The sequence below is a fragment of the Squalius cephalus genome (assembly GCF_949319135.1).
Source record: "Squalius cephalus genome assembly, chromosome: 24".
In the NCBI taxonomy this organism is placed as follows: Eukaryota; Metazoa; Chordata; class Actinopteri; order Cypriniformes; family Leuciscidae; genus Squalius; species Squalius cephalus.
Genome location: NC_137145.1, coordinates 7,411,825 through 7,438,356, shown reverse-complemented (window position 1 = coordinate 7,438,356; position 26,532 = coordinate 7,411,825). Strand labels below are relative to the sequence as shown.

At 38.0% G+C, this 26,532-nt stretch overlaps 2 protein-coding genes and 1 long non-coding RNA gene across 11 annotated transcripts in view; 2 read left to right on the top strand and 1 right to left on the bottom strand.

Moving 5' to 3' along the window:
* gramd1ba (GRAM domain containing 1Ba) overlaps positions 1 to 3,158 on the top strand; it is a 51,615-nt gene extending 48,457 nt beyond the window's left edge. For 4 of the 5 annotated variants that reach the window (XM_079861541.1, XM_079861538.1, XM_079861537.1 and 1 more), the window contains one exon: positions 1,766 to 3,158. In XM_079861541.1, coding sequence (XP_079717667.1) covers positions 1,766 to 1,855 — 90 coding nt within the window. In that variant the 3' untranslated portion in view covers positions 1,856 to 3,158. The remainder of the gene's footprint in view (positions 1 to 1,765) is intronic. The other variant, XM_079861540.1, reaches the window with a different exon arrangement.
* Positions 3,153 to 6,451, bottom strand: LOC307152700. The gene is made up of 3 exons (XR_013820037.1): positions 4,001 to 6,451; positions 3,874 to 3,921; positions 3,153 to 3,765 (listed from the first exon to the last, which is right to left on the bottom strand). It is a non-coding gene; the product is annotated as an uncharacterized lncRNA (long non-coding RNA).
* A 3,980-nt stretch (positions 6,452 to 10,431) lies between these two features.
* Positions 10,432 to 26,092, top strand: git2b (G protein-coupled receptor kinase interacting ArfGAP 2b). Of its 5 annotated transcripts, none has more exons than XM_079861751.1 (20): positions 10,432 to 10,691; positions 11,958 to 12,091; positions 12,770 to 12,882; positions 12,967 to 13,072; positions 13,242 to 13,328; positions 14,031 to 14,161; positions 14,252 to 14,346; positions 14,437 to 14,482; positions 14,668 to 14,719; positions 14,874 to 14,946; positions 15,051 to 15,148; positions 15,239 to 15,350; positions 15,426 to 15,568; positions 19,065 to 19,217; positions 19,314 to 19,508; positions 19,699 to 19,788; positions 21,656 to 21,738; positions 21,856 to 22,047; positions 24,413 to 24,476; positions 24,608 to 26,091. In XM_079861751.1, the coding sequence occupies exons 1-20, from the start codon at positions 10,637 to 10,639 to the stop codon at positions 24,785 to 24,787; spliced, it is 2,202 nt and encodes a 733-aa protein (XP_079717877.1). In that variant the 5' UTR covers positions 10,432 to 10,636; the 3' UTR covers positions 24,788 to 26,091. The 5 variants fall into 5 exon arrangements, with proteins under 5 accessions (XP_079717877.1, XP_079717879.1, XP_079717875.1 ...); XM_079861749.1 differs by having other exon boundaries at positions 10,437 to 10,691; positions 19,299 to 19,508; positions 24,608 to 26,092; XM_079861750.1 differs by having other exon boundaries at positions 10,438 to 10,691; positions 14,671 to 14,719; positions 19,299 to 19,508; positions 24,608 to 26,092.
* The last annotated feature ends 440 nt before the right edge of the window (positions 26,093 to 26,532 follow it).

Sequence of the window (26,532 nt, the reverse complement as noted above, 5' to 3'; positions counted from 1 at the left end):
GTGCATGCCAGGCATGATGCACACCTTTTAGATTTTTGACATTTAATAAAATAAACTGTAAAATCATGTGTAAATATTGCTGTTGTTTCAGTAGACCTACCGCATGATCTCATATTTATTTTAATATCAACTTGGCCTATCTAAAAAGCGTGCATCATGCCTGACACCTACATTAACAATTTACAGTTGCTTTTATGACTGCAAGTCATTGTCTTCAAATGCTAGAAGTTAGAAACGTGTGAACCAATGTCGTATGTAACTTTAGAGACGGTCCTAAATGTGCGAATATTGAATATCCAGTGTAAAGCCAACTTTATGCCACTGGGAATCACTCAGCGTCAAACTTTACGCGTTACATTCATATTCCAAGTCCGCTTGCCTGTTCCTATATCTAATATAGCCTACATCCCCAATAAGGTGGTTGGTCTTTTTTACTACTGTATTAGTCCATTAAGTGTCCTGACTGCAGGGGAATCCTGGAGAATGAGGGAATCCCCAGTTCTGCAGCACATCACCGCAATATAAAGTTAAGAAAACTAAACAGCCGAGAGAAATATATGTCTACTTCCTCAGATTTAATGTTTTAGCTGTACATCAGCATCGGGGAATTATAATCTCGTTCATGGTAGAGAAAGCTGCTTACATGTGCAAAAATAACTGTGAAGACTTAAATATCTTAATCAGCTTTTCCATAATATACTGGCCCTGATAATCGTCACAAATACTTACCGCTTGCTTCATTTCTGTAAATCCGTTTTTATGAATGAATGACTCTCTCTCACCCGTTGCTCTATAGTTTTCTTCATTAACAGCCGCTTGCGCCCCCTGCTGGTGAGGACGACTAACAGATATGGTGATTATCAATCGACAATCTACTGATATTCCTGCCGTTCCCGGATGTCAAATGTGGAATTTTCTGTCGAATTTGTGTAAGCGAATTTGTAAAGCGAAATAAAATGGACCGAAAATTGCCTCTCGAATATTATAGGTTGCATTTTTAAACAGAATGAACATTTTGGAAGTGAAATCTGAAAGGTGAATATGGATTATTGCATTTTTATTAATGAAAACGTGTGTGAAATGTTTTGAATTGAAATATTTACAGCTTAAATATACAACCATGTTGAATTTCAGCCCATAAAAATGCAAGCCCTAAAAATACAATGCATTAAAATGCAAGCAGGGTAAATGCAATCCAAATTTTTCCAAGTAGTGCAATTCAACAAGCTTTTTTGTTTCAAAAACATTTGTCATTATTTTACTTCCATATATAGCGAAAACACACATTTTGAAGTGTATGTTTCTAATAAGTAACTAGATAAGACAGTTTGGGGTGTGAGTGTGTGTAATTTATGTTGTAGAATAAAATGGCAAGTATCGTCAAGTTATGTTTGCCATAGGCTTTATTTTACTCATAAATTGAAAAACCCCATAGGAAAATCTTCAAGAAACCACCATTAGTCTTCCGGGTTCATGATGTCATCCCTGCACCACTCTATAAGGAAGAAAGGAACTCAAAGGGATAGTTCAACCAAAATGAAAATTCTGTCATCATTTACTCATTTTCATGTCATTGTAAATCCATATGACTTGCTTTCTTTAGTGGAACACAAAAGGAGAAAAGAACTTTACTTGTTGCTCTTGAAAAGGATGCAAAAGCATCATGAAATTGGTTCGTATGATTATATTCCAAATCTTTTGGGTGAACTATTCCTTTGAACTGCAATCACTGCAGGATTTCAATGATACATTTGTGTGTTTACAGATGAAAGATTCTCTAATGAAACTACAGAAAGGTATCGGGTTAAAAGACTATGATTCAGACAGTGAAGAAAGGAGAAGTCGCTATCACTGACGAACAGAGTTCCCGGTTCAGCGAATGTAACGAACATCTCCACACGTAAGCGATCAGATGAGCTTGGATGGGGGCGGGGCAATTGTAAGTGGGCGGCACTGACTGAGCGGTTCTCACACTCGCAGTCTGGTTACAGCACTGTGAGGCCTTTCTGACAGCAGACACTGAAGGAAACCCAGTACTTTCATTTCTCCGTCTTTAGAGCCGAAATGCAGTTCGGAGGAATGATGGTGAAATCGGTCTGTTCACCCAGGGCTAAAACAACTCAACTGTCACTGCAAAAACTGACACCGACTCTCTGGTTTAAACACTCGGAAAACTTGAGCATCCCTTTTTTAAACCTTTTGGAGTCTGGGACCAGTTAAAGAAAATATGGAGTTACTATCAACAAGTGTTATGTGGACATGTACACATTTATTTATAAAAAAACAACAAAATATGGAATTGAATGATATTATGAAAATATATAATTTCTATGTAGAGCTATATTTGTTGCCAGAGTTCATTTGTAACAGGCTTCCATGGAGAATCAAGGCTGGTTCCTTGATAGCTTGCGCCATGGTACATCAACTATATGCAACTGGTTTATCCTCCTCTGTTTGTAATGACTTCCTCTGATTGATTGATTTGCGTTGGCAGAAGAGCCACGGTAGAATCATCTACTGAGCGTCACCGGCTGCATTCCAGTGTTCATACTACTACACAATAAAAATACTTTTAGACATATAGTTAGGACATGGTTGAGGCCCTGGTAGACTTCATTTTCCATGTTCCGCTCCATCTTGCGCACAGTTGAGCGTACAGGCTTTTCAAAGTATACTCCTTTTACCGTGAGCGTGGATGGATGTGTTTGGCAGGTGTGGGCCTTTCTATTCAGCACTCAAATCACTCTTACATGCGCTGTTGTTGTGCACAAGTTGGTATGGATGCAAAATTCAGGACATTATTATTTGAAAGGTGATTTTTCAGTCATCTTTGCTCTTTTAATGTGAAGAGTCAACTATAAGAAATCCAAAGGATTATTTGCCTGAAAAGTGGAATACTGTGGCTCTGTGGTGCTATCAAAACATCTCAACCAGCTTGGCACGGCAACCAATGGCTAGAGTTTGGGGCGGGACTATTTGTTTGGCTGATCAATGATAGGCGGCACACACTTATCTATGCTAATAGTGTAGTGCATCAGTGGCATACTTTTGTAGGCAAAACCTGGAAACAAGTTAGCATTTTAGCATCATCCCAAAGTCAGTGGGTTTTTGGCTAAATGGGTTTTGGGTTAAACTCAAGCTCAAGATATTTTCACATTTATACGAAAAATACATCTGTAATATCCCCTTGTGAGTTTTGTTTAAAGCTTTTACTTGTCTTAAAGAAGTCGGTGGCTAACAAGTGGCTAAATGGGACTACAGTCAACATCATCACACTGAACATGAAAGCTAATCTTAAATTTTTTAAGTAAAGGCTGCAAGAGTTGTCGGAAGCTTAGTCATGCGACTGTGGTGTAGTTCGTTTATAGCCTAACTTTAGATTTTTACTTTTGCCGATTGTATTTAGACTTCAAAATTTATAAAAGTTGTTCATTTATGAAGATTGACATGTAACTTAAAGGAGAACTCCGGTCAATTTTAACATTGAGCTAATTTTTTTGTACATTTGGAGTGCTGTCAATACAGAGAACAACGACAAAAATCGGTGTTGCCTACACCGTGTTATCCTCTTTTTAAAATTTGCACCCTGTTGACTTCAATGGGGCAAGTTTTAAACCTGCTTTTAGCCTCTTAACATCCTTGATGTGTCATTACAAGTGGACAGGTCATGTGAGTGATTCCTTCGGAGTGAACGCGGGTCAATCTGACTGCAGTAGATGTGAAAGATATGAATAAAAATGATGTTTATTCAGCCAGCGCAAATACCTGTATTTACATCCTGTTTTCGGTCAAAGTCCATAGTAATCGATTGTCGAGTTCACGCGCATTGGTTTAGTACCTATGATCATGCGCGTGAACTCGACAATCGATTACTATGGACTTCGACCGAAAACAGGATGTAAATACAGGTATTTGCGCTGGCTGAATAAACATCATTTTTATTCATATCTTTCACATCTACTGCAGTTAGATTGACCCGCGTTCACTCCGAAGGAATCACTCATATGACCTGTGCACTTGTAAAGACACATCAAGGATGTTAAGAGGCTAAAAGCAGGTTTAAAACTTGCCCCATTGAAGTCAACAGGGTGCAAATTTTAAAAAGAGGATAACACGGTGTAGGCAACACCGATTTTTGTCGTTGTTCTCTGTACTGACAGCACTCCAAATGTACAAAAAAATGAGCTCAATGTTAAAATTGACCGGAGTTCTCCTTTAAGAATCCAACATTTTTGTTGGCCAGAGCTAAAGTTGCCAATTGAAAAATCCTATTGTTTTTTTTTTTGTCAAGGCAACCAGGGTGATGCCAAATTCTGGGTTGGCCTACAAAATATTGTTACATTATGAGGTGTAGTATGAGAACTGGGATGCAGCCATCAAGCCTGTGGTCAACCAAACCTCTCGTGTAGTAATGGTTGTGGTATATTACTGGTTAACTACAGCAGGTCCACTCCAGCCAATGGCATCCATTCAAATGTGAATGAGTTATTGTCACATGAATGTGTTTCTTTTCTCCCTCAGGGTTCATTTATATCCTGAGGGCAGCTGTAAACAACCTCATATTGCCAAGCTTTGATTTTAAAGCCACTTCATGAATTTTTTTTCCATGTTGTATGTTGTCTTTGTGTTTTGATGCTGAACCAGCTGCTGGACGGGTGAGAGATGCACATTGATTTGAGAAAGTATTTAACGTGGCTTTATTAGTGTAGTGGAGCTGGACAGACTTTTTTCTTGATGCGTTCTAAAGAGAGACCAGCAGTGGGTTTGTTAAGACTAAACTGTGAAAAATCCAGGTTATGCTTGAATTTTCAAAAAGAAACGGATCTGTAATCTGAATATTTGGCAATATCAGAAACGTTCAACCTCATGATAAAGTTCAAATTAACTGTAACCTCTTGAGGCGCCAGATGCAAAGTTGCGTTTTCTCATACAAACTCTCACACACACAAGTGGGAAATGTATTTCTAGTTGGAGCTGCGGTCCTAGATTGGCCTCTAGTGATAGTGAATTTTGGTGCTCACGTGGGCGACACGGATTCAAGTCTTGTTTTATTTCCTGATCCTGTTTCCCGTCAAGAATAGTTCCAAAAGGCCAAAATCTAGAATTAGAAATGTGTTTACTGGAATTGACCTATTTCTAATCAGCAATTCCACAATCTAAAGATGGTTCTGATTTGTATATTTAATTATCAGGTGGGTTTTTCCCCCCACTTATTATACAACTCAAGAGTCCTAGTTTCCTCTCCTATGGAATCAACTTGTTTTAAGTCCCATGTATGGCATTGTTAAGAACAATGTATGAACTAATGAAAAGACTAGAGACAGAGAGCTGATGGCTTAGTCTAGAACATGTGACAGATGTGAAACTGTCTCAGATGGACTGGTCTAATCTGGTCACTATGAACCAGTCCCATTTGTTCAAGGCAACTGTATCTTATGTAGATGGTCATTTTGTCCTTAGAGCTAGATCATAGTCTTGTGAGATGCTGGACACATGTCTTTTGGAGCCTATGCATTGCCCTGTTGGCTTTATTGACAGACCCTTTATCCTATTTTAAGCAACAAGGGCAATTAGGAAACATTACTAGACTAAAAATAGCATCTGCAGGTCAGTGATCAGCTTGCACTGTTTATGCTAAAGGATCAGTTAGCTCTCAAGAATGGTCCACCCACAAAATGTATTTTTCATTATGATTATGTTCCTAAAAATCAATCCAGAACAGGGACTACAGAATTTATGTCTGTATTCATCCTCATAGTCATTAAACCAATATGCAGTATTTAATGTGCAATGTGTGTTCAAGTAGAGTAAGTATCACTGAAACTGCACATGAACGTCTATGAGAATGTATTTTCTAGCTGAAAGACGATCCTTTATTTGGACGTTTTTTTGAAGCACGGGTGATTTAGACGGTGTAATGACTTTAGATGTCAAGCATTGGGAAGCCACACTTGTTCTGCCACATTGCTCACTGTCAGGCCCTAAAAATGATTTTTCTGCATTTTGTAGTTCTTTTCTTTCAGCATTTTGCAAGTTCTGTGAACAGTATTATTTCTACTGTAGCCTGTGTGCACTGACAGGATGGTTGCTTTCCTTTGGCCTTGACTGTTCTGGTCCAGGTGAATTGGAAATGAATATATTATGGTTTTTTTAGGGCATGTCAATGTTAGGAGCAAAACACTGAGGTAGAAAAACAGTGGTTATTCAAAAAATGATTATGTATTTTAATTACAACATTGAGTTTTAAAATGCTTTTTTATTATTATTTAAAATTTTCTTTACAAAAATGTATATACATGTGTTACTGCAATGTATGTATATGTTGTGTACAGTGCACATCCTACATGCGCTGGTTGCACTGTGGGATCCCTGAGAAACGTTCAGAAAAAAATATAACAAAATTTGTGTTGTCAAGAAATAGGCGGAATGAATAAAAGTATTTGAAGATGATTTCCACGGCATTTGTTATTACTTACTACATTTTCTCCATTTTAACTTTTATTTTTATTATTTTTAACAGACATCATTTGGAGACTTATTTCACATACATTGAAATGTGGAAGACAATCAAATTATATCAAATGGACTGTCATTTTATTGCTTGAATTCTGTAAGTGTTTGTCTTCACCTTGTGGCTGTTAGCAGATAGTGCACTTTTAAAATCTTTTTTATTAGCAACAATCTAAACTAGGCTACTTTTGACAGTTACCACAATGTTAAAAGTGTCATAATTAACTCTACATTTTAGGTATTTATTCTACTTATTAAATTGTAAATTACAAAGAATAATTTCGAAGATATAGCATAGAAATTAAATTTCAGTAACCACTCATTTAGAGACATGCTCTACTTGGACACCGTTCTTCTGAATGATCCAATTAATTTCCGTTTTTCAGGGAGTATAATTCCTCTGGGACTCAAACAAAATATTTATAAAAACCCATATTTGTTGCACAGAACAAAGCAAGGTTGCTGATGATACAGTCAGATGATAAAGGATTTCTGTGTAAAACAACACGGAGGTAAGTCTCAAGCTTTAGTAAATGTTTAATTGTAATTTATAACCAAAGGTGAGAATCTAATTAATTTAGGAATAAAGGGATGTTTTATAAGATTTATAAGTCAAGTGATAAGGTTTTCATTCTCCATAATTCACCTTCAAATAATTATTTTACCCAGTAACTAAAATTAGTGTCTTTCAAACAATCTTTCTGGGCAGAACACAGTAATAAACCGTATGTAGCCCCGCCCCTTCTCAGCGCCGTGCTCATTGTGTTCTGTCTTCCGGTTTGTATTTCCACAGCATGAAAGGTAAGATCTTATGGATTAATGAATAAACAGCTCATTTTAAAACCTTCTCACTCTACTGACATTTATGATGTCAACTTCAAACATTACAATGCTCATGATAACTTTTGTTATCTCTATAATAAGTAAATCCACTTTAAGGTATAGGATAAGCAATTTTCAGAGAGGCCGATAAGATCCCACCCTCCATTCAGAGCGTCTCCAAATCCATGCCTCCTTCAAAACACATGGACGCATACAGCAGGGAGCAAAGCAAACAAAAGCACCACAAGAGGGCATTAAACAGTACCTCATGTCTCAAAGCACATAACATTACAATAATAGTGAACATAAACAACTTAAAGGGGTGGTTCAGGATTTTGGACATCGGACCTCATTTCCAAGTTAGCCTGGGTGTTATTTATCAGTGGAGACAGTTTTCAAAAATTTTCACCCAGTCCTCCCAGTTGCATAGTTCGCCGGTGCTAGGCTAGCGTGAGTCAACGGTATCTGCTAGCCTGCCATTAAAACAGTTTTACCCACTCGGGCCACTCCACAGTACACCAAAAGCAAATAAGTTATAACGCCAGACTATCGATGTAAATGTCTGTTGAGAGAATAATGTTAGAAATCAAACTACTCTTGCATCTCAATGATCGCATTACATTTACAGGAACTAGTTTCTCAGCAGCGGCGGAATTTTACTTTGCTCCAGTTAGTAGTACTGCCCCGAAAAGTAAACACAGAAGAGAAGCGCACTACAGTCGGGACGTCTAGCTAGCTAGTAGTAGTCTCGGTTGCCTAGGTAACTTAATATCACTCCGCCACTGCTGTGTACTGTGCTAATAAATACAGGGAACAAAGTATAACTAATGCAATGCGATGAAAGGGTAGTTTGATTTCTAACATTATTCTCTCAACAGACATTTACATCGATAGTCTGGCGTTATAATTTATTTGCTTTTGGTGTACTGTGGAGTGGGTAAAACTGTTTTAATGGCAGGCTAGCAGTTACTGTTGACTCGCGCTAGCCTAGCACCGGCGAACTATGCAACTGGAAAGACTGGGTGAAAATTTTTGAAAACTGTCTCCACTAAATAATAAATAACACCCAGGCTAACTTGGAAATTAGCTCCAAAATCCTGAGCCACCCCTTTAAAGAGCACTGACCTGTAGCACCTGACTGCTGCAGATTCATTTCGGCGTTGATAGTGTTGCCATTGAGACACATAAATCCGAGTCACGAACCGCTCCAAGTATATCGTCATGGGTTTCTATCTCTTCCAAGTTACATGGTGTGAAGTGTGAACGCAACATAAGCTCATTGTTTGAAACTCAAACTCTGAATCGCATGAAACACTGATGATGTGTGATGTCTGCGCGAGCAGATGCGCAGATATGAAAATACATACGTTGACACGGATAAATTTCAACAGCATTTATTGGCATAGAGCATGGAATACACAGTACATAGGCTTGATTTTGGCGGACGAGATCTGCTTATGCTTCTGCTGAGCAAATAAACTAATTTGTTCAGAATAGTCATAAATGACAAACAAAGGAAATGCTGCTGCAAGAAATGGTAGATCACCTACCCTGCATGCCTTTAACCTACTCTTCAACAGCGATGCCATAGAAGTATACAGAGCTAGGCCTACCACAGAAAAGGAAACAAACACAAAATTCTAAAAATGGCTGCACGCTTGTTTCTCTGGCGCATAAGGTCTTATAGTCATTTCTACTTTTCATATTAAACCTGCAAACACTTTAACCCCTTTTTTCCACTGAGCAATTTTTTTTTACTTGCTTGATATTTGCTCTTCTTCAATGTAGAAATCAATCTAAAAAAAAAAAAAAAATTGCAGACTAATTGTTTTTATTAGATTGTTTTACATGTCCACTTCAAAGACTGAATCAACATAAAAATCCTCATATTTTAGCCTTATGAACTAGAATTTTACTAGTCATGAGCTAGTATATGAACTAGTATTGAAATAGTGTTGAAGATTTTAAAAAGAAAACATACTGTAAGCGCAATGCAATAAGAATGTAGAAAAAAAGGTAAGATGATATAAAGTCTAAAGAAAAAACTTTTTTGATTCTTTTTGTTGGTTGCAGTGGGTGAATCTGAGTATGTGTATATGTCTTTGTGTGTATGTGGATGTGTTAATGTGTACTTGCTGGTTGTTTTGATGAATATATTATTGTGTCCATTATAGCATCAAGACATCAGTGTGTGGGTCACTTTGAAGACATACAATCATACTAATTATATTTAATTAACATTAATGTTCATAAAACATCAACATTAGAATTTGTAGTTCTTTATTTTAGCTTTTTCCTGCTGATATCTTTTCACACCTGATGTCCATCGTGATGGACATTACACTTTAAAAAAATCAAAAGAGGGGCTTCTTCCTCCTCCTGTCTAGTTGGTTAACCATGCCTGTCTTTTGTGATGCCTGAAGTTCAATCACCAGAAGACCTTCGTTCATCTTCGGAACACAGATGAAGATATTTTTTATGAAATCCGAGAGCTTTCTGACCCCTCCATACAGCAACGCAACGACCACTTTTCAACGACCAAAGTTTTCAAGTCTTTTTACCTTTCTGGGCCTTGAAAGTGGTCGTTGCGTTGCTGTCTGGAGAGGTCAGAAAGCTCTCAGATTTCATCAGAAATATCTTTATTTGTGTTCCGACAATGAACGAAGGTCTTACGGGTTTGGAACGACATGAGGGTGAGTAATTCATGACAGAAATTTCATTTTGGTGTGAACTAACCTTTGTGATTGGTTGATCAGAGACCAATGAGTGACTGACCAGGCATTACTCATATTATAAAAACATAACTTTTTATTGGTTTAAACCAAAAACCATGTGATGTCCATTCCAATGGCTGCAGGGCCTGAAGGGGTTAATAGTGTTGGTGGGGAGTTTTGCATGTTTATCTTTTAGGGTCAGAAAATAACCAGGGTATAGGCCTTAAACCCACAGAAAGTGACAAATCCTCCAGATATTTGAAATGTCATTTCCTCTCCTTTTCTCTCGTTTGTGTTTATATAGTTAAAAAGTAGCCTACCCTCATGAAGGTAAAACGAAAAGTAACACGACGCGACGAACCAGCACGTTATTGGTCAGTTGATAATGGGCGCGTTCGGAGCTGGTCGCGTCGCGGTGTCATATTGAAGAACACCCGCCCATGACTGCTGATCTCCTCCTCTTCCAGGAAGTAAAAAAAGGCGTCATATAAGGAGGAACAAGGGAAAACACGTCCTCCCCACATCTGTCTCTCTCCCTCATTAATGTGTTAAGCACATTAATGTTTTATATTGTCGTGTAAAGCAGCTGTATGATGTCCATTAGAGCGCGAAACAGAGAGGTCTGCGCAGACTGCAGCTCGACCGGTAAGACAAACAAAACAAACACGAAACAAACCCTATGTGATCTTGCAGGGTTTTATTAAGACAGATGTTTATAAACTGAATTTATTTGAGATTATTCTCAAGCCTTAGCCAACACAGTAATAATACTCACGGATTACACGGATAACGTTAACGTTACTGGTTTCTGAACGCGGTTAAAGGACAGTCCCGATATTCCCATTGGAAAATACCGCTAACTGATGATGGTCAGGCCCTCGCTTTTAAAAACTAATTTTTACATTCACATCAACCAATAAACTGTAGCCTAGTCTCCCAATTTTTTACTTTGAGGTAAAGATGCATCTTTAATTCATTAAGCAGGGAAGACCTAACAAAGATACACCATGGTAACCATAGTTTCCACCGAAATCCCTAGTTTCTGTTATCATAACGGTAACGTTATTGTTATTTATTATAATAAAACACTGATCTTAAATAACTTATATGATCTAATATTATTATTTAGGCTATTATATTTAAGTACCGTTGTTTTGTGATCCTACTGGTCTAAATTATCTACATTAATTTACTATTTTGGCTTTATCTGACTAATAAGTTTAAAATGCTGTTTGTTGTTCACCTGTAAAAAAAAAAAAAGTGTTTTGTTGTTGTTGATAATGCATTAAAGATACTGTTCCTCCTTTGCTTCAATGACAGTAGAACTTAAATTCTGATGATCATGTTCTCCTGCATTATTTGAAAATGATCTTGAGAGCATCTTCCATGCTTCCATGGAAACTAGCACATCTGGCCATTTGTACAAAGGCTTAGCGTTAAGGCCCGTTCACACCAAGAACGATAACTATAAAGAAAACGATGAAGATATAGGTCTAAAAATCTTTCTCATTATTACAGAATAGCAGAGTTAACACCACAGCTATAACAATAACGGCACAGAGAAACGATATAGTTGGAATCATTTTCAGAACGATTTTATCCAGCTGATGAACGATATAAGCATTGACAGCCAATCAGAATCAATCCTGCTCTAACAAGCTTGAGCATTTAAAGCGGCAGACAAGCACACGCGTAGAATAAACAGAACGATATCGTCCGCCGGTGTGGACACTGATATAGTTATCTTTAGTTATCGATCTTGGTGTGAATGGGCCTTTATACATTTGTCATAGATTTGGCAAGTTTTTGACAGTAGGCGTGTAAGGAGGAAGAATGTATAATGTTGAGATCTGCCTTTTGAGGGGAATTTGCAGTACTTGACTAACAAAGCTTTTCTTTTCTCTTTCTTAGATCCTCGTTGGGCCTCTATCAATCGTGGAGTTCTGATCTGCGATGAATGCTGCAGTATTCACCGAGGTCTGGGCCGCCACAGCTCTCAGGTCCGGCACCTGACCCAAACTTTGTGGCCCTCCTCACAGCTACAGGTGAAGACCCATTCTGCGTGCTCTTAATGTGGAGCCGCTTTGCTTTGCATCATGTTTCCTGAGGTTCATTAAAAGGAAATGAGGCATTGTATCTCAGTTCCTCAAACAGAAATAGAATGTAGTGTTCTGCGTATTTTCTCTCGTCGGCGTCCTGCACTACACCGCAAGACAATGAGCATTCAGATTCTTGAATTAACTTCTTGTCCTGGTTTACATGCAAACCAATAACCTGGTAATGCAAGTAAACCGTGTTTACATGACTTTGTTAAAAAAAATCTGATTATTGCCCAGTAGTGATGTCAAAACCTAATCATTAATGTATCTGTCTTTGGTTTAAGGATTGGTTTATGCTTAAAGAAAGAGTTCACCCAAAAATTTCAATTCTGTCATTCTTTACTCGCCCTCAAGTTGTTCCAAACCTCTATGAATTTCTTTCTTCTGTTGAACACTAAACATATTTTGAAGAATGTCAGTAACCAACAGTTGATGGGCCCAATGACTTCCGTAGTATTTCTTTGTCTTGTTCTTTTTTTTCATTGAAGTGTCTAGACACTGCTCATGTGTCTTGCTGACGCTGGAGTCACAGGAACATCATTGCAGTGTTTTATGCATGTTCATTTCTTGTCTTAAGTGAAAGTTAATGAAAGTTGAGGTGAAGTGTTTGGTGTTTATCCATAGATGGTGAAGTCCTTGTACAATAATGGAGCGAATTCAATCTGGGAACACAGCCTTCTGGATCCATCTTCCATCATGAGTGGAAAACGCAAAGCCAATCCTCAGGACAAAGTCCAGTGAGTCCCATATATCATGACATTTAGAGCCAAGCGAGTCTCTCAGCTTAAACATGCTCACTTAATCATTTACTTCTCTCTCAGCCCTAACAAAACAGATTTCATAAAGGCTAAATATCAAATGTTGGCTTTTGTTCATCGAATGCCATGTAGAGAAGATGATAGTGTCACTGCCAAAGACCTCAGCAAGGTAAGAATACTACTTAATAAAAATGAACGAACTGGACTGGACAAGAATCTCTGAGATGAAAATGACACTCAAACAAGGCTTATTGAAGATCTACATCTGATGTGGTCTTCAGAGGTCTTGAGACCAAAACCACAAATTAAACCATGGATTCACTCTTGTTTTTTTTTAGCAACTTCACTCTAGTGTGAGAACCGGCAATTTGGAAACGTGCCTGAGGCTGTTGTCGCTGGGAGCACAGGCTAACTTTTTCCATCCAGTAAGTTTCAAAGACCATAAGGATATTGCTAAGTTTTGAAAATGCTAAAGTTCTAGTTTATGTAATATAAAAAATAGTGCTCTACTCATGACGTGCAAATTAAAGAACACAGACGCAGCCGGATCATTTCCATAATGACCAACGCAATCTACCAAGAGCACCGCAAATTAGCGTCTGGTTTAATTAAGACATGCCTTTTTTGGGTGGAAAATAATGGCGCAAATAACATTAAATTGACTAGCTCAAACCTTAGTAAATCACCTTGCATGATTCATTTAAATAATCTCCTCCCACAAATCTTGTGTCTGAAAGGGAAATTCATACAAATGCATATGCAATAAGGTCAGCCAGAAAAATAACTGTCCATGCTTTTTCAGCACTAACTTTTCACTGCGTGTCTTTAGTAAATCCTGACAGTAGTTTTTTAACGCCAAAAGAGGGTTTGCGCTGGAGCAAGCTGTTAGGAAATCTGGCCCACTGATATCAGAACCCAATTTTGACAAAATGTGTAAATACTGTGTTTTGTATGGCAGTATGGGTGGATGCCTTCATGTCGATCCACCGCTAAAGTGGAAAAAGATATCATTATTTTGCTTTCTTTGCTATTTGCACATAGCAGGAGCAGGAGTTTGCACCATAGCAGAAGTTTAGTTGATTGTCCCTGACTGAATTACTCTAATGAATGTCATTTGTTTTCTTCAGGAGAAAGGAAATACTCCATTACATGTGGCAGCTAAAGCAGGTCAGCTGCTACAGGCAGAACTGCTTACTGTTTATGGAGCCGATCCCGGAGCACAAGACAGTTCTGGGAAGACTCCTGTTGACTACGCCAGGTGAGAGAGATGCAGATTTGAGGGATCAGTACAAATATGAATAATTTTCAGTGATGTTTATGTTCTGTTTTCTGTTATGTCTCACTATAGGCAGGCAGGACACCAGGAACTCGCAGACAGACTGGTGGAGATCCAGTTTGAGCTGACAGACAGACTAGCGTTCTATCTGTGCGGTAGAAAGCCAGGTCAGTCATCAGTATCTCTGTAATGACAGCACAGCATGTACCTCACAGATTTGAGATCCTGGAAAGAAAATGGCTTCTTGTTTTCCTCAGATCATAAAAGCGGGCAACACTTTATAATTCCTCAGATAGCAGACAGGTAGGATAAGCTCTCTTTTTGTATCATGCCTGTAGTTTATTAAAATACTTAATTGCATAATTTGTTTTCATTGCTGGCTTCATATGGATAAGAAATGTGTAAGTATGGAAATGGCACTTGCTTGTCTTACTAGAGTAAGTTATGATCAGGTGATAATGGCTCTCTTTATTTTATTTTACATACAGCAGTCTTGACTTGTCAGAACTGGCCAAAGCAGCAAAGAAGAAGCTTCAGTCCGTAAGTTGTACAGTAGTTTACTGTTTTTGTAAAGCTGTAACTTAGTTTGTCTCCATGCATGGTGGGGTTGCTCATTACATTTTTATTCCAACACCTATTTTGACACCTAAAATTAGCTGTGTACAGCAAAATAACCTTGCTGTGGTGCTTTCAGCTCAGTAATCATCAGTTTGAAGAACTAGCCATGGATGTGTACGATGAAGTTGACAGAAGGGAAACAGATGCAGGTTAGAGAAGCGTAATAGCCTGATATCTGTCAATTTTTCTCTAAAAGTACAAATTCTGATTTTATCCTAACATTTTGAATGGTGTCATTCTTTTGCTATTGTAGTCTGGCTTGCAACGCAGAACCACAGCACTTTGGTAACTGACACCACGGTGGTACCTTTCCTCCCTGTCAACCCTGAATATTCTTCCACTAGGAATCAGGTACATTGGCACAGGTGCGCACACACCTTTTAAAATTATTGAGCTGATTTGATCAGGTTTGAGTTTCCCTCTGTGGTATTTATGTTGCAGGGACGCCAGAAACTCGCAAGGTTCAATGCACATGAGTTTGCCACGCTGGTCATTGATATTTTAACTGATGCCAAACGCCGTCAGCAAGGAAATTCTCCTGATAATGTCAAAGGTGATGAAAGGTCTTGGGTTTGTCATGAACTGTATGATGCATAAAGTTCAACTTCCACCCTTTGTTTCTTCCCAGATAATGTGGAGTTAATTCTGAAGGACATTGGGAACCGTCATGGCAGTGAAAGTCCTGAGATGGACCAGCCTGATTATGACAGTGTAGCATCAGATGAGGATACTGAGCAAGAACCAACATCTGGAAAAGACGAGAGGACCAAGGTAAATTGTTGAGTTTCTCTGGGTGCGTAATAGTAATAATTGCCCCAGGAATAATTGCGAATAACAATATTATTGTCATTTTAAGACAATTTTATGCCACTTAAATTGGTAAAATAACAGCATAATAATGGAAGTACATACTTCCAAATGACTTTTGATTCTCAAGAATATTTAGATAATAATTTATATCCTAAATAAATAAAACTTTTGCAAAGTAACAAAAAGCAGAAAAAACATGTTTGACAATGTCAAACCTTTAAAGTACATAACAAAAAGGCGCTTGTGTGGAGATTTTCCATCTACAGATTTTTCCCAGACCTTAAGTGAGGTGCACATTATTTCTGAAAAACACAAACCCTATTTAGCAGCCCGATATCCATATGAACAAAAGCACAAATGTCTCAACAGGCAACTAGTATTTTTCTAGAGACATGTTTTTTATAAGTTGAACAACTTTTAACTTGAGCGCTGTGTGTTTCTAAAGCCGTGTTGTGCACGAGACGCTGCAAAAAATGCAAGTGCAACGTTTAAACGCGTCTGTCGTGTGCACTTTTACATAGAAAAACTATGCACCTGTCAGTCTCTGCTCTGTGTGTGAGGAGGAGCTGCCTAAGCCTCGATTTCATCTCCGACAGAGAGAGCTGACAAGATGACAGAGGCAGTGCGATCGGTTAAAATGTTGACAGGGTTCCCATGCTTCTTGAAAGTACTTGAATTTCAGATACATGGATTCAAGAACTGGAAAGTATGTGAAAACAAACATAGGTCCTTAAAAGTGTTTGAATTAAACATGTACAAAATTTTTATAGAGTAGCATGGTGCTGCCAAAGCCAGAGCGAAACAGCGCTACTGATTGGGGGAAAGCAGGAAAACCTGAAAAAAACAGCGCGAGTGCATGGATGCTGATCACGTGCAGGCAGCCCTGTGTGTTAATTTTATTTAACTAGCTCAGTATCAGGGAAGTGCAAAATTGATGCTTGGCTCAGGATTGAACTACATAAAAATTGGTTAATCAAAGTTCCAAAGAATAATGCCTAAAAAAGTAGAGTTTATAATAGGGCTGGGCGATGAAACGGTATCGGTATTTATCAACGGTACACCATTGTCGGTAACGATATAAAAAATGTTCGATATAGCGCTCAATATTTTCATTCAAATGCACGCGCGACCACCATAACGTCGCCCGACATCAAATGGCAAGCGGAATGAAAGCGTAACGAAACTGCATTATTATTTTGTGCTTCACGGACCGTTTATCAGTTTGGACCATCAATGTCAGTGCAGCGCGAGCCGATCTTGATCAAGCGACACAGTTACTACACAGCGTTAAGAGATCCAGTAAAGAAAGCATTTGAATTTGCCACTGAAGTAATAACATCGGCGCGAGATCTAGTGAGAAACATTCAAATTTCTCCGTTATTAACGGATCAAACAGTGCTGACGTGGAAACCAGGAGAAACATTGTGCCATGAATGAACTAGTTATAGGCTTTAAGTCCACAGATCAGCAACATTCATTGTATATGGATTTAATGTAGTAACACTCACAGTAACCATGGAAGTTTGGCAGGAATAGTAAAATGCGTTCAAGTACGTCACACATCTTTTTTCAGCACTTCAAAACTCAAATATTATCATATTTAAATGCTATTTTTAATGTGATGACCAAAATACATTTGTTCATCCTTCAAATATATTACCCCCATTTATAAAAGTAAAGGTTTCAAATGTAGGGAAAACTTTTCTTTTTAATAATATATTTATTTTTTTTAAATCAAGGAAATTTCTTTGGCATTTCTTTCTTTTTGCTGTATCGAAAAATGTACCTAACTGTGACACCACTGTGTCGTATCGAACCGTGAATTTTATGAACCGTTACACCCCTACTTATTACAGATGTTGATCTACCTCAAAGTTTGCCTTGATTCTTCTACGTTTACACTTTTACATTTCACTTTGCACAACATTTTATTTAAGTTCAAGAGTTTCTTTAACACTTACTTTTTTATCTTAATATAAGACATAAAGAAGATATTTTTGTTTACATTTTATTTTTGACTGCTAAAACTAAAATAATTTGTTGTTTGCCTTAATGTGGATAAATAAAAAACAGTGGTTTAAATTCAAACTTTTCTACTTGTCTTAAAAAAAAAAAGGTTATAAAAAAATGTCAATAATTATCGATACCGAACGATATGAAACATTACATCGTGATAATTTTTTTAGCTATATCGCACAGCCCTAGTTTATAAACACAGCGCTTCTTTGCGTACAGCGCAAGTAACTGGGTAAATCAGTATATTTATGCTGTTCTATAAGCACCACCTACTTTCAGGGACTGAATTTGCAGTTCCTTTCAGTGTGTCTGCCGTTTTTCTTTAAACCAATGTGAAGATCAACTATAATATTGTCTGGTATTTTTAGACGGTTTACATGCAGAGTTGTAAATATAAACGGTGGAGTCTCATGTGTTTTCAAAAATGTAGAATAATATGGTATCTCGTAGAGCTGTCAAAATGGCTGAAAAGCTACATTCGAATTTCTTTCTTAAATATTAGCAAAATTCAAATTATATTCGAATTCTAAAGTCAATACTTAAAGGGATAGTTCACCCAGAAATGATTTACATGATTTACCATTATTAAAGTGCTCTACGCATCTCCGGGGGTTAATAAAGGCCTTCTGAAGGGAAGCGATGCGTTCGTGTAAGAAAAATATCCATATTTAAAACTTTATCGACTAAAATAACTAGCTTCCAGCAGACGGCCGTACGCATCGGTTTACGCAAAGCGTAAGGTTGCCCAGCCCTGTTTGTTTGAACCAAGAGAGGCATCAAGTTCAAGGGTTACTCTTTTTGCGTAAATCGGCCGTCTGCCGGAAGCTGGTTATTTTAGGCGATAATGTTTTAAATATGGATATTTTTCTTACACTAATGCATCGCTTCACTTCAGAAGGCCTTTATTAACCCCCAGAGACACGTGGAGCACTTTAATAATGAATATATGCGCTTTGATGGACTTCCAAAGACATACAGCCATTCACTGCCATTATGAAGCTTGGAAGAGCCAGGACATTTTTTAATATAACTCCCAATTGTATTCATCTGAAAGAAGAATGTCATGTACACCCAGGATGGCTTCAGGATGAGTAAATCATGGGCTAATTTTCATTTTTGGGTGAACTATCCCTTTAATGTTAAAAGAAAAAACTACTGTGTTGTGTCATCACGTCTCGCACACCTCTTGACACAAAAAAAATTTGAATGCACAGTTTTTGCATTCGATTGTGCATGTTTTTTTTTTAATTCTACGAATATTTGAAATTTTATTTGACAGCCCTAGTTATCTAGAGGATATATGTATTGTATATATGCATAATTATTTTAAATTTTGATCAAGGTCACCTCCATATATTGTGCGATAAGTCAATATAGTAATTATCGCGACAGGCCTACTTAATAGTGTGTGGGATCAAAACTAACTGATCTTTTTTATCAGAGCTCCGAGTCCTCAGATTTGTCGGACAGCCCGATCACCGTTCAGGAGTTCATGGAAGTGAAAAGTGCCCTCAATGCCTCTGAAGCAAAGATCCAGCAGCTCCTCAAGGTCAACTGCCATCTTAGTGAGGAGTTGAGACTCATGCAAAGCAAGGTAAGAGGTCAGATCGCAGTCCGACACTCCATCACTGCTGTAGCTGAAAGTGTCTGACTCCGCTTAGTGTCTTCATTTCAGTTAAACTCCCTCCAGAATGAGAACAGCACTCTGAAATGGCAAACTCCAAACAGTTTGGCAAGGTCGCAGGATCTCCCGCAGAGGGCACCTCCACGTGGCTGTAGGGCCATGTCGATGTATGAGACTGGTTCAGGTCCTAGGCAGTACCACCCTAGAGGAGAGACCGTCCACCCTGACACAACTCTGACTCTCCAACCACTGCCATCGAATGTAAGTACAAACCGAACCAAAGCCAAAATTGGTTTTGGTGCTCCCGTTTCATTATTTCCTTTGGTTTTAACTCAGTTGGTAACCCAGTGAAATCATCACTTCAGGTATGATTTGATAACCCCTCTTCTCATTTTGTGCATTCATAATTAAAAAAAAAAATCCCTCAAAACATAATCTGAACCCTTTCTAGATTGGGAAGGGTCCCTCGGTGACTGCCTTCTCCTCCCTTCCCACGTTCCCCTCAACTCTGTCCTGGTCCTGGGATGAGATAACCCAAAGGGTGAAGTACCTGCTCAGTGAACAGGCTGTTGGAAGGGCTTATCTTCTACCTGTCCCCCATTCACTCAGTGCATGAATCAGATCTGTCCAACCAATGGACAACGTGTTCCTCAGCTGGATTACTAACTTTAAACCGTATACGCAGCGAGAGACGCCAGCCATTAACATTACTCACCACTCTGCTTGATGTGTGAAGCAGTCACTGGCTCTCTGATATCTCAGACCTGAAACATACTCTATGCAAGTACGTGAATGCAAACGCTTCCAGCTACACAAGTTTGATTCCGCCCATCGTTTGAAATGTATCAGAATGCAATCCATGCTTTTTTGTGCAGATGCTTTTTTTCAAAGTGAATTAGATTGCATTGAAGGTATACTATGGAAGTAAAATAATGACAAATGTTTTTGAAACAAAAAAGCTTGTTGAATTGCAGTACTTGAAAAAATTGCATTAACCCTGCTTGCATTTTAATGCATTGTATTTTCAGAACTTGCATTTTTATGGCTGAAATTCAACATCATTGTATATTTAAGCTTTGAATATTTCAAAATTTGAATATTCAAAACATTTCACACACGTTTTCATTATTAAAAACTCAATAATCCATATTCACCTTCCAGATTCCACTTCCAAAATGTTAATTCTGTGTAAACCCTTTCGCATCACGGGATCGCAGACGGCCCCAGATTATTATTGTTCAACATTCATTACTCGTTAAAACATCACACTCTTACTTGATCTGGACAAACTGAGCATCATTAGAAAGGTTTAAGACTCCAGCTTCGATATTTGACCACTTTTGTGTCTTTATCAGCTTTTCCATATACTGGCCCTGATAATCATCACAAATACTTAGCGCTTGCTTCATTTCTGTAAATCCGTTTTTATGAATGAATGACTCTCTCTCGCTCTATAGTTTTCTTCATTAACAGCCGCTTGCGCCCCCTGCTGGTGAGGACAACTAACAGATATGGTGATTATCAATCGACAATCTACTGATATTCCTGCCGTTCCCGGATGTCAAATGTTGAATTTTCTGTTGAATTTGAACCACTGAATTTGTGGAAGCGAATTTGTAAAGCAAAATAAAATGGACAGAAAATTGCCTGTCGAATATTATAGGTTGTATTTTTAAACAGAATGAACATTTTGGAAGTGAAGTCTGGAAGGTGAATATGGATTATTGAATTTTTAATTAATAATGAATAAAACGTGTAATGAAATAATAATGAAAAAGTGTGTGAAATGTTTTGAATTGAAATATTCACAGTTTAAATATACAATTCAGCCCATAAAAATGCAAGCCCTTAAAATACAATGCATTAAAATGCAAGCAGGGTAAATGCAATGCATATTTTTTTCAAGTAGTGCAATTCAACAAGCTTTTTTGTTTCAAAAACATTTGTCATTATTTTACTTCCATAGTATACATTTTATCAGTTCATGCATGCCCTGAGAATTGAACCCATGACATTGGCATTGCTGGTGGAGCAACAGTTTGAGGAAGTTACATTTATTTGAACATGTTTATAGCTATCTACCTGAATAACAATGCAGGGCAGTTAAATAGGGCAGATGTTTGATGGTAACTCTATCGCCCCCTTGAGTCTCGAGGGTTTGTTACTGCATTGTTAATGCAAGAACACATTAAGTATTTACGACGTGTTGGCCAAGCGTCTGCATTTGACTGCTAGCGCAAAGTATGTTTCTGACCTTACTTTACAGCTGTTATGCTGATGTTTCGATTCTACACCAAAAGCATGATTGTTTGCTGTCTCTTCAAGCTTTGAGTAAGCACCAGTTGTCAGTAACAGGTTGCATCCCTTGTTTAAGCAGAAAGCTCACTGTGACTCTACTCCTGTTACAGGGATCCACCTTGGACGCCCAGAGCGGCATGCCAGAAAGTGACTATGATAATGCACTGAACCACATTGAGATGGAAGAATCCGGGTTTGTCTTTTACCTTTTGTTGTTTGAAATTTTTTTTTTAAATATAAACATTTATATATATATAAAATGTGAATGTATTTATTTTTTAACAGTGAATGCTTTCCACCTTCCCCACAGGTCAACACTGAGTAACTTCTCCAGGGCGAGTGGCTGGCCGGGTGACGGTACAGTGCCACAATCAGAAAACATGTCTGAGGGCGAGTGTGATTCGACTCTACCGTGCACAGAGGACGTCATCAGCAAAACAGAGCTGATCACTAAGAACATCCAGGAATTACTCAGAGCTGCACAGGAAAATAAACATGAGAGGTAAGAAAATTTGTCTGGCCTTTGCATGGCGACAGCCTGGGTAGGTTTAGTGGAGTGAAAGGGGTGAAAGGACCCATTCTCCAGTCGGAGACTTCAGTGGCTCAGCCCTAGTGACACAGTGTCTCTTTTGTCTGTTAAGCAAGTGATGGAATTGTGTCAACACAGCTGGGATATAACAACACATGGCCATGTTGGAAGGATATGTGTAGATCCACAAATGGCTTATGTTTTGTCTTTCTTGCTGAGTTTACTGCATGCAGTATGTTCAGTATTCACATAAGTATCAGGAACAGTCATTTGAATCCAATATTCTGAACACTGGGAGCCTTTGTTGTTCAACTTGCGCTGGCGTTCGGTCTCAGGTCTGTGATGATCATTATGCAGTCATGGGAGAACGATACCATACCATTAGGTTAGCATTTCACTCACCCAGATCTGCACTTTAGCTGTCTTTACACAGTGCAAAACAAGTCGCATGTGGTTATTGTGGTTTTGGGGGTTTTTTTGTTTTTTTTTTTACCATCAAGAACCACTAATTATCAAAAAGGGCTTTTCGTACCCTTGTTTTAATCCTGTATTTGTAAATAAAATGGATATTTAATATGTTTTCTTTATTTGTGGCTGAATTGGGTCGTAGTGTGTCCAAAGCTTTTGTGTGGATGATTGGAGCCATATCAGAATCAGAAAAGTATTTTTGCACATACAAGGAATTAGGGCTGCACGATATTGGGGAAAAAATTACATTGCGATATTTTTTTCCCAACGATATATATTGCGATATTGTGTGCCATCAATCCAGGCTAAAGTCAATAATTAGCCTACCATTCCATGATATTAATCACTAAGCAAGCTTCATTACAAGTGACAAAAAGGCCACTTAATATTTTATTCCAAAATTAGAGCATATTTCTGTCAGAATTCGAACAAAATATTTGTCAAAAAATCTTATTCTCTCTCTCTCTCTGTGTCTCTATGTTTTCGGTGCTGATGCAGTGACACGTTCATGTAAACGGCACTTAAAAGCTGTCACAAAGAACCAGCAAAAGTAATGATTATGAATATGTAAAATATTACAATGAGACATTTTAATTGTTTATTAATAAACAAGTGTTTTCTGTAAAGATGAAGTTGACGATCTTCATCTTCGCAGTAGTGATCGCATGGGAGAGAAATGCACTTTTCATACGGATTACATAGTTTTATTTTGTTTTGAATGGTTCTGTTTAAAAGTAGAGATTTCTGTTGATAATAGATATATTTATATATATTTTTTTAGGTGTGTGAGGTGAGTAGGCTACCTTATACGCTGAGTTTCGGTTCACGGATTCAGGCGCTGGCGCCTCCGTGTCGTGATTATGTCTGCTATATTTACTTTTTATTTATTAAATCCAGGAAATTGGATAATGAAACACTGATTCAAATTAAGATACAATTAATACAAAACGAAATTCGCTTTAAAGAAAGGCTTTGTGCTTTCTGTTTGAGGTCTCTGTGAAAGTTTTAAAGCAGTCTTTTAGTGCCGCTTTCATAACGGTCGCGTCCGTAATGGAGAACTGTCACGTAACACTGTTTTTTCCTCATAAATGCGAACACGAAAAATAAAATACTTTTTAAAAAAGACAACCATCCACAACTTTATCACACTCCAGCAAAGTACCTCTTTTTGGTCAACATCCTCCTTTTTGTAGACGAAATAGTCCCAAATAGCTGATTTTGACTTTCTTTTTGGTACGAAATCTTTTCTTTTTTTTTTTTTTTTTTTTGCGGCGGATCCTCTTCGTCACCCATTTTTAGCTATAGGATGCCACTGAATGTTGGCTGTGAGCGCGGTGAGCTGCGGCACAGCGAACCAATCACTGTGCAAGCACGCGGAACGTGCAAGTCACCCCAGCAAAAAGCCATACAACAAACTCGTGTTTACTGTGTGCTACCGTTCTCTTAATACACCATGGGTGCTACTACCCTTCACATCGCATGTTCCGGCGATGTGACTATCGCTCATTCGCACATCGCGATGTCGATGTTAAAACAGAATATCGTTCAGCCCTACAAGGAATTTGTTTTGGTGACAGAAGAAGCTTCCAGTTCAAGACAACAACAGTACACAGATTGTAAAAAAAAAAGAATAAGAATAATAATAAAGATATTTGAATAAGATACACATGTATATATAATATATAAATTAACAAAAATATATATTTTTTATGTACAGCAGAGTAGAATAGGAGAGTATTCCCCATCTCAAGGTTCTACTTCCCCAAGTTTTTTTAATAAAATGTAATATTTTAATCATAATAATTTTAAATGACAATTGATCTAATCAGAGAAATAAAAATGAATTTTCCATTGTCTTTCTTTGTTCAAGTTTTGTCCTGTGTTCGGAGAGAATTCTTGTAGCAGTGACAGAAATGGCTACATTATTCCCTAAGGTAAGCCTTGAGCCAATAAGGAAACTTTGCCAAAGTGGAGATTATAACCCTTTATATCTTTATTTATTGTCTCTGCATCCACTCCAAGCACTAAGCGGTTAATACGGCTCTGAAATTGTCTCCCATCACAGAGGCCGTCCTCCGAGACCGTTCGCGGATCCTTACGCCTCTTGACCTCCAGTGCCAGCCGTCTGCAGGGTGAATGTCAAAAGGTCACACCGCATGATTCCCAGCAAGTTATTCAGTGTGCCTACGACATTGCCAAGGCGGCTAAACAGCTAGTTACTGTGACTACCAAAGACAGTAACTGAGTTACAGTACAAGTCGCTGAGCGCCTTTCACCATGTACACTTTGCTATTATCTTGTCCAGTATTATTGATCAAAGTTTTTTTTTTTACGTTTACTCTAACATAACTTTCGGGGCACAAAGCCTTGATAATCAGCGGCCTGATTTTTATTAATTTTTCCTAGCTTTACTGTGCCGTTTTATAATGTAAACTAATATTTGTTTTGCTTCCCATGGTGCTAATTAACTGATTTGTCATATCTGTATTGCTCTTGTTTGTGGATAAACAGAACATGGCCTTTACTCATTTCCTACCTGCACATTTCAAATATACCATGTACGAAGTTTAAGTGAGACAAAACTGAAAATCATAAACAGCTATTATTGCTGAAATTCAGCTGGCGTAGTAAGTATTTCTGTCTTGAAAACCAGCTCGCTCAAAATGTGACCATGATGTAGATGTCAGGACTCACAATGCCTCATTTCTTGTGCAATAAATACCTTTAGCCTCGCTGCAAAATCCTACCTTACCCGTCCTGGTGTTGCCATTGTATTAAGTATTCCGAGTGTATAGTCTTATTATGGAGTTGGAGTGCTTTAGTATGTGAGCTGTTATACCTCATTTGTGTGTATGCTTGGGTGTCTATTATACACTTAAATATATAGTCCCTCACACATGCAGACACATCACCCTTGGCTTATGATTTTAAAATGTCATGTTTATTTTCGCCATTAATAGTTTTCATTCATTTGTGCCTCATCGTTATCCAGTTCAAATGATTGTCCCTTTGAATTTATTTCAAGATTCAGTCTTTGCAGCTTAATCCCAGGCATGTGTGTGAAAGTTTTCATTTGTCCAGGGCATCAGAGAATGTCAGAGTTTATTCATAGGCAACTGTAAAACGAAATCCTTTTACTATGAATTCACTCTGTCTGATGTTTTAGGGATGCTCTTGTGTGTCCAAAGGACGTGTTCATGTGCTGCCTTGTCTGAAATAATACAAATAACACAAACAATTGCCTAACGGCCTCCAGCTGCTGTGTTAGTGATTCCGGTATTATGTGGTATCGCTTTGTATTATTCAGTACATTGTATTATATTTATATACAAGTTATATATGTAAGCTGCTGGTTGTCAGTTATGTATGCAACTAATCTGGGGCGAGGTTGTCCTGTTTCCTGCTCCAGTAGCTGGTGGATGTGTTCACATGCACTTACCTGCTCAATTTGGAAGGACACATCGGCCTTCATATGGGATATGCATCATGCAGTTGATGCTGCTTCACAGTCTTGTTACTAAATATAATAAATTTTAATTGTACTCAAGCTACAGCTAGTCATTTTATTTATTTATTTTTAAATGCATGTTCATTAATTATTTGCATGTACTGTAGAATGACATAACTTAAAGGGATAGTTTACCCAAAAAATGTAAAATTCTGTCATGTTTTACTCACCCTCAAGTTCTTTCAAACCTGTATGAATTTATGTTGCTGATCACAAATGAAGATATTTCGAAGAATGTGGGAAAACAAACAGTTGATGGGCTCCATTGACTTTCATAGCATGGGGACAAAATACTATGGAAGTCAATGGGGCGCATCAACTCTTTGGTCACCGACTATCTTCAAAATATATATTTTTATGTTCAGCAGAAGAAATGAATTCATGCAGGTTTGGAACAACTTGAGGGCGAGTAAATGATGACAGAATTTTTATTTTTTTAGTTATCTATCCTTTTAAGCTGCTCTGTTGCACTCTTTTATAAA

Coding starts and splice junctions, on each gene's coding strand:
- git2b (XM_079861749.1), top strand. CDS start 10,637: ATGATGTCCATTAGAGCGCGAAACAGAGAGGTCTGCGCAGACTGCAGC. Junction 10,692..11,957: donor CGCAGACTGCAGCTCGACCG/GTAAGACAAACA, acceptor TCTCTTTCTTAG/ATCCTCGTTGGGCCTCTATC. Junction 14,347..14,436: donor TCTGTGCGGTAGAAAGCCAG/GTCAGTCATCAG, acceptor TGTTTTCCTCAG/ATCATAAAAGCGGGCAACAC.